Source organism: Silene latifolia, chromosome 1 (genome assembly GCF_048544455.1).
Source record: "Silene latifolia isolate original U9 population chromosome 1, ASM4854445v1, whole genome shotgun sequence".
Classification (NCBI taxonomy): domain Eukaryota; kingdom Viridiplantae; phylum Streptophyta; class Magnoliopsida; order Caryophyllales; family Caryophyllaceae; genus Silene; species Silene latifolia.
Genome location: NC_133526.1, coordinates 158,337,799 through 158,346,223, shown reverse-complemented (window position 1 = coordinate 158,346,223; position 8,425 = coordinate 158,337,799). Strand labels below are relative to the sequence as shown.

The window sequence follows — 8,425 nt, the reverse complement described above, 5'->3', positions numbered from 1 at the left end:
TCAGGCCACGTCGCCAAAAACGCACCCAAAGCAACCAACACTAGACAATCCTCTATAAATACCCCTCATTATGCCTCATTCTAGGGTACGCAAGAGTCCGCCTCTTCTTTTCTCCCTTAAAATTCTAGACCCAACTTCATAAGTAAAAAACCGACACGTGTTTTGGACCTACCGATCCAAAATACGAGCCATACACACTTTGTTTGGTACCGTCGTCGTGCATTAAGAACACTTGACCAACCACTTCGACGAATTATACTCAATCAACACTAAAAGCAATACTCTTTCTTACAAATTGGCTTTAAATCGAGTTTTCCGACTCACGAGTAACGAGTTTAACACTTTGTCGATTCTCATCAAGCAACCAAACGTGTAAGTATGAGGGTGTAACAAACTCTCCCACTTCATGGTTTTACTGTTTTCAGGACTTTATAAACATAAATCATGCATAACACGAATCAAAACATGGAATGATTGAGCCTAAACCGAGTTTTGGCCTGAGACAGAGGCTCCTTGTCACGCAAGGAGACTCGCGCCCCAATGGGCTACTCAGGTCATAACTCAAACGTGTTTGAGTTCATCACTCCTCCACAATTTTCCATTTTCTTTCTTTCCTTTTTTTTTTTACGGTTTTTACTAATTTAATTCATTTTTACGACAAATATTTTTGACCATTGCCAAAATCACCCTTGGTTACTCATACCATGACGATTTTATCCCGTGTGACGATGATATTGTTGGTATTTCAAATTGACAGGTATTTGACTACCCATTTCTTTTATTTACCATCTTCTTCATTTATTTACTCTTGCAAGCATTTTAGTCATTTTATAATCATCCTAGGTTTATACATACCATGCCGGTTTAGTCCCAAATACGATGATAAATGTCGACTAATTACAAATAAATGAACTTAACATACTTAGTTCATATGAAATCACTTCTTCTTTTACTCTCATATTTGATTTTCTCTCCATCTTGGCCATAATAAAACACTTATTTATATCCTTTCATACCAGACCAATGATAACATGATAAAAAATGGGGTAAAGAGGGAAAAAAAATAGGTGGGTATGTAATTGTGGGTTTAAGTGTGAGTTGATAGGTGGGGTATGTAATGACATTTTGTGTAAATATCAAAAAGGTATAAGGATAACTTGGTATTTTTGTGGGCCAAATAAGGAATGTTACCATTGGTGTGGTACGGCCGTATCAGGTAAGTGTTACCATTGGTCTGATATGAAGGGAGTTTTTATTAATATTTATTATCCATAAAATATTGATAATTAATGCTTTTAGTATCATTATATGAATATGTTTCTATAACTTACACAAAATTTTGGGTCTTACGATGTCGTCATAAAAAAAAAATTAATTAATATATTTTACTGAGGAATCGGACGTAGGATCGTATTTTGATCCTATTTCTAAAATTTTCAAATGAATAGATTCGTAAGAATCTACAACCATATGAGAGATTCGTAAGATCTAAAATCCGTCAAACATTTTTAGATCGTAAAATTATAGAATACTAGGATTGAATCGGGATTCTGATAACAATAGTTTCTGCAGTGCAATTGGTAAGAAGAGAATTCAAAACGTTAGAAGACCGAGATGAGTTGATGATGGTTGGTTGGAGAAGAATGTTACAAAATTCAAAAAAGGCATAAAATAGAAGAGCGCCAAAACACACGAATCAATCTCTCTCGTCTCGAATTTCGTCTTCTTCTCGTTGTCCCACACTTTTCAGTTTCCCTATACTCTTCCTTACTTAATTTATCATTTCAACTTTTGAATTTCATACTTGGTACTGTATAATAATACTCTACTCTCTTCTTCAAATTTCTGTTGCACTTCAACCTTCTACTTGATCTTACTTAGTTTCTTCTTCTTTCTACCATTATCGCCCTTTTTCTTCTACACTCTATAACGCTTCTTTGGTATCTTAATTACCTCATTTATTAATACTAAATTACTAATAATAAAGACTACCAATGTCGTATGGCGCAATATATTTGATTTAGAAGTTGTATTAGGTTAGGGGTAAGGTTGCCTACATTCGCATCTTATTAGGTGTAAGGTGCTATATGTCGTAATTCCTCGTATTTGCTTATTAGTTTCCCTTGTGCATTGTGTCTGTGTGTGTGTGTGTGTGTGAGACATATTATTAGGTGCTATATATATAGAGTATTTGATTTGGAAGTTGGTTTCGGGTTTGTTTTAGGCTGATCAGCTTGCAGGGTTAAGCTGTCGACATGTCGAGTGCCTCATACAGAGTTTGAATTGTTAAAAGTAAATTAGAGGAAAAAAAAAAGAGATTTGAATTAAATTAAGAATTGAATTAATCAAATAAATGAACGTATAAGACCTAGTCTGTTTAGTCATCAAAGTGTCATTTATCCATTTCTACAGCTGGAAATCCAAGAGTATTTGATTGTGTTGTGTTTGTTGTCTAATGTCATGCAGCACAATAATGGTTTCAAAGGGTCATTTTTGCTCTTCTTTAGACCTATCAATGGCTCAATGTCATTGTAGTTAGCGAGCTCCCTACTGTTGATCTAAGGTGTATCACATTTCCCTTTTACTATTTCCGAGTCTGAGATTTAAGACGAGAAAGAATAAGGAAGATGAAGGCAAAAACTGAGGTCAGATCGAAAGTGCCCAGGAAGGCTAATCCTCAACAAGTTGTGTATCAGCTTAAGCATCGAGTAGTGATTGCTTTAAATAAGATTGCAGATCGCGACACCTACCAAATTGGAGTTCAGGACCTGCAGAAAACAGCTGCAAGTTTGAACCCTGATGGAATTATCCCATTTTTGTCATGTTTATTGGATTCTGATTCCGAGCAGAAGACTGCTGTGCGGAAGGAGTGTATTCGGATGATGGGTGTATTATCCAAAATCCATGGGGTTCTTATGGGTCCACACCTAGGAAAGATGGTTACTTCCATTGTAAAACGACTCAAGGATCAGGATTCGGTTGTAAGGGAGACATGTGTAGAGACAATGGGAATTTTGGCAATGGAGTTTGGAAACAGTCAAGTTGGAGGTGATGATGTGTTTGTATTGCTCGTAAAGCCTTTGTTCGAGGCCTTAGGTGAGCAGAATAAGCATATTCAAGCTGGTGCTTCAATGTGCCTGGCTAGAGTCATCGACAGTATGATTGACCCTCCTGTCTCAATCTTGCAAAAGATGTTGGCGCGAACAATGAAGTTGCTTAAAAATCCACATTTTATGGCCAAACCACCAATCCTCGAGTTGAACAAAAGTCTTATTCAGGTAGATATATTTCCTAGATCTCCCTTGTATACAAGTGCTCTACTGCTTAAAATGCTTCACTGCATTCTTCCATGGTGTGAGCAACTGTGTACTGTCAACGAAACAGCCATTTGAGAACACATCAGATGCTAAGATAACATCGCACACATTTGTGTCTTATTCTCCCTTCACCTGATAATGAAGAAAGTGTGTAATTGCTTTATTGGAAATGTAGAAGTGTGTTTGAAACAGCTCACTAAACAATTTCTTTGTGTAAATGCGCCCTGGTTATACGGGAACCCTGGCAATGGGATACTGTTATTGTTGTAGATCTATATTAATTACTTGCTGTTAGGTGATGTTTCATGCTTGTTCCTTATTCTGTTAGGCTGGCGGTGCTCTATCAGATAATGCTTTATTCACGGCAATTCGCAGCATCCAAGACACCCTAAAGGATTCTGACTGGACAACTCGGAAGGCAGCTTCATTAGTGCTGGGAGAAATTGGTTCAAGTGGGGGTCCTTTCTTAGCACCTTTCAAGGAATCCTGTGTACAAGCACTTGAATCATGTCGATTCGATAAGGTCAGGGGAGATGGCTTATCAAAATTGGGCTCCCCTTTTCTTTTCCCTTGCTTGTACGCTAAATTGATAAGCAAACTGACTGATCTTTATCTACTCAACTCAGGTCAAACCAGTCAGAGACACAGTAACACAGGCCCTTCGTCAGTGGAGAAATATTGAAGGGCAGGATATGCCTGATCCTTCTTATACAGTGTCCTCAGTAAAAGGTTTGACTTTTATGACCTATTCTATATATCTAATACTTGAATTTTAGATTTAACCCCACTGAGGAATTGTTTTTTAGCTCGTATTAGCACAGCCGACTTGAAACCTTCTTGTATTCTTGTAATCTTGTGCAGTCTGTGTCTTCAGATTCTCTAAAATTGTTCTCTAAATTAGTTAAGGAGTAAGGACTTAAGGAAACACAGTTCTGTAAGCTTTATTAGCCTTTTGGCATGTACGAGTAACTTTTAGCAAGTCAATGAAATTAACATAGCCTGTTGGTAAGCGTCAGGTAGAGATACTTGTCGGATATGTGTATGTGTGTATGACCACGAAGTGAAGAGTCGAATTGACATCGCTTCTCAGTTTTCACACTCCATAAAAATATTGCTGGCTGTTATAGTGGCATATAATGAGTTTAATGACATCGGAAGTTTTGAACTATTACAGCCAGTTTTATCTTCTCAGCCTTTTGTTTGTTATTATTATGGTCCTAGTTTGACAGAATCTAAAGTGGATTGAACATACTGCAGATAATTTATGCGAAGATGACTGCAGTGACCTTGTTAGTGGTAGTAGTTCTATCTGGAAAGATGTTGGTACTAGAGAATCCAAAACCAACATGGTCAGGAAAAGCGCACCCTTCTCAACCAGACTAGGAAGCCCAAGTTTTGCAGACACATGTAACAGATCCAATAACAGTGAATGGCGCATAGATTTTGCGGTTTCAAAGATGAACAGTATTCCACATCTTCAGAATGAAGGATCTGAGAGTAGCTCTGGCACTAAGACACAAGAAACTGTGACAGTGGATGCCATGAGCATGCAAGACACTGGAAACGAATATGATATTATTGATGACAAGCAAGACGTATCATCTTCATCTAATCACGTGTCTGATAACTTTACAAACAAATTTATGGCAGCTGTTCATCATCACTCCTATGGCGATGATCTCGTGAAGTCGATTGGGGAAGTTCAATTATTAGAAGGTGAACCAAAAGCTGCAAGAATACAATCATATATGCCCAAGAATAGAAATCGCACCAGTCTTGATTCTACTATAACAGAAGCTGAAGAGAGCCATCCTGCTCGTCTCTCTTGTTCACAGACAGAAAATGAGATAGGTTCTATTCGAAAACAACTTTTGGAAATAGAAAAGAAGCAGTCCATCTTGATGGATCTGTTACAGGTATATTACTGTCTTAAATTTCTATTCGTCTTGCTCAAACTCTTTTCTTTTGTTCTCTTCCTTTTCATTTTGCTTCAACTAGGATTTTAAGTTTGTAACTAAATTGGCGACACTGCTTTTGATTGTGATGTAGCAGTCAATCAAGGTAATTCTAGACACAATTGTCGATATGTTGTTGTCATTGGGAACCTTCATGTTAGCTAACACATGAGTAGCATACTAGCGTGTATCTAAACCGCCTCTTACCTCGCCATTTGTGGGATTTCTTGAGACACTGGGGTAATGGCAATTTTGCAAGGATCTAAATTCTAAACTTTGTTTCTTAAGATCTCGTTTAATAAATAAAAGAATTTCTCTGAGGAACATGCCTTAAAGCTATTCATGAAATGCATTTACCACATATCAAGCCTTCTATGAAAAGGTTTGCCCTTACAAGCACAGGAGCAAGGCTACTAACACCCGACGCTTTACCTTGCCATAATGCTGTAGGAAAATACTTAAATGCCGATTGACCTGGTGATAGTGGTGAATATGGAGTGTAGGTAAAGATGAAAAAAAAAATATCCCAAGCGTCTGTTGTGACTTGTGCGAAGTTGCTTACACTTTTTATGATTCTTAGGGATTCACCACCACTACCATGGAAAGCCTGTCTGTTATACAGTTGAAGGTTTCAAGTTTGGAACAAGCTGTTGATAGAATATCACATGATCTTGCTCAGGGACCCAAATTTATGGATCCTGCAGATTTTAGATATGTTGGTAAAAGCCAAAGAATTCCTTCTCCTGCAATTTCTATGAATTCTACTCCTAGGCCATCTGTAGATATGCAGGAGAAAAGACCATCTGTAAAAGCTTCAAGTAGTATAGGAATTTGTGACGACAAAACTGTGGTAAGAAGTAGAATCAGTTCTACCAACGCAAGCGTGGATTCTCAGAGACGGCCATTGTCAATGATGAACAGAAATTCAATTGGAAAAGTACCTCATGAAAGGCCAAGGCGAGATCAACATGAGACGAGATTCCACCAAAGTAGAAATTCTGACAGCGTCTTTACCACAGTTGCACGAGGCAGTGCCAGGGAAAACATAAATATGAACGAGAAGGACATATGGAAATGTGTTAAGGGATTTGTATGTGAAGGAGACCTTGAATCGGCCTACCAAGAAGCTCTCTGTTCAGGCAATCAATTACTTCTAATTGAACTCATTGAGGGAACTGGTCCTGTTCTGGATAGTTTATCTAACAGAACAATCAGTGGTCTTCTGACTGCTATATCATCATGTTTATTGGAACATAGAGTTCTTGAATCAGCAATTCCTTGGTTGCAGCAGGTAAACTAACCACTTCTTTGCTGGTCCATTCATATGGTTTACTAATTTTCCTATCTAGGTCTGTTTAAATCAGTTTGCCACTTTTTCTATCTGAATGGGGATTAACGCAAAATAACACTACCATGTGGGTCTGTTCCATATTTCTCATCTATTAAACAATTGGTCTAAAAGCAAATATTTAGAATCCATGGGAATTGAGGGAGTACAATTTTGTTTGTTAATCTTTGATCACCAGTAGTACTCAACTATTTGTGCATCCTTGAGTTTTACTTTCATAAAATGACCTTTATACCAGTTTTAACACAAAGATCAAATTTTCCCTCCAAGGTAAACTCCATCAATCTTTTTCGTTGGAGTTTAATCTAAATGCGGGCAGGTGCAATCAAGAACCAGTTAACTCACTGATCAAATTTGTCATGCTTAGACTGCTTCTTAGTTCTTGTTCAATGATAATTGCGGTGCTACTAGTATCACAGAGCAATTCCAAGACAGGAATTTCATGTGACAGCAGAAGAATGTGCAATTAAAGAAACAGTTTGCCACAATTTCAAAGTTTTCTGCTTTTCTAATGATAGCACTGGATTACAAACTTTCCCTTGTCGCAATCTCAGATTGTAGAATTAAGTGCTATTCACGGACCAAACTGCATTCCTCTTCCTCTGAAAGTGAGAAGAGAAGTTCTATCAGCAGTTCAGGATGCATTGGATGCAGAAGTTGCGCATCCTGCAAAGAGAAGATTGGTTGCGCAATTGGCTATGAAATTGCAACAAACCTGGGGTAAGCCCTTTTTTGTAAATTTACTGACGCAAGTCCTTAACCACCTGCCTTTTTTAAGTTGGGTTCCTAAAGAATGTCAAAAAAAATATTATGTCTAATGTTCCAATTTCATTGCCACAAACTTTATGAACTGCTTGTGTGCTACGGAGTACGTATTTTTCAACATGCTCAAACACTACATGATCCTGTAAGCATCTGAATTTTAAAACAAGTTGGTACTGTCAAATACATAGTACTCTGTATCCTTATAATGATAGTCTAGAAATTCTTTGCCACAAAACTTTATGTACATTTGCTGTCTTAAATGACTTAAATAGCCTCAGAACATGACTGATTACTTGGTATTTCTTTAATCTTATTGTCTGAATTGAAAAACGCTGCAATTATTACTTAACAATACATGACAAATAAAAAGGATTCCCAGTTGCAGAACTGGGAATTACCTGTTCATGTTAATTACCTGTTCTCATACTGTATTATTTTGAGAATAAGGCTTAGTTGCTGTACTTGCCTAAGAAAGGTCCAAAAATAACCAGGGAGTAAACAGGCTCAATATTCAGCATGTCTACTTCGTTGTATAAACTATGAAGCAACACTCGGTCAATACAGTTTCTATATTAAGTCATTCAGAATGATTCATCCGGCGCTCTTACCCCTACACTGCTGTTGTTGCAGGGAAAATGTCCTTGAATGTCAGCTAAGTGATGGTGTTCTCTAGATTTGCAGACTTACTGTACGAAGCTGGTTAGAGTCCTTTTTATCTTGTGTTCGACTGTTCTGTACCACAGCTTGGATGATTACCAGTTGCAGAACTGCTTGTAAATTCCACATAAATCATTCCTATCAAAATCTTTTTGTTGGGCGGATTGTTGTTTAAGCATTATATTAAGGATGATTTGCTTCATTGATTTGCTTCAGCTTTTGTATATATTTCTACAGCGCGTTTGAAATTGTGTTAGGATTACCTGCTACTCATAATGAGAATTGTCTACATTCATGAATATTTTGCTTCAACTCGACATATTGCAAAGCACTCCGATAGCTCAACGGGATCCACTTCACCACCATAGGCCCTAGCCTTGTTC

At 37.5% G+C, this 8,425-nt stretch overlaps 1 protein-coding gene across 2 annotated transcripts; it reads left to right on the top strand.

Moving 5' to 3' along the window:
• The first annotated feature begins 1,582 nt into the window (after positions 1-1,582).
• LOC141610936 (TORTIFOLIA1-like protein 2) lies at positions 1,583-8,293 on the top strand. 2 transcript variants are annotated; one of them, XM_074429258.1, is made up of 8 exons: positions 1,583-2,043; positions 2,467-3,278; positions 3,646-3,840; positions 3,944-4,046; positions 4,575-5,233; positions 5,853-6,563; positions 7,175-7,340; positions 8,016-8,293. In XM_074429258.1, exons 2-8 carry the CDS (start codon positions 2,628-2,630, stop codon positions 8,039-8,041), a joined length of 2,511 nt encoding a protein of 836 aa, XP_074285359.1. In that variant the 5' UTR covers positions 1,583-2,043; positions 2,467-2,627; the 3' UTR covers positions 8,042-8,293. The 2 variants fall into 2 exon arrangements, with proteins under 2 accessions (XP_074285359.1, XP_074285353.1); XM_074429252.1 differs by having other exon boundaries at positions 1,699-1,807.
• Positions 8,294-8,425: the final 132 nt, after the last annotated feature.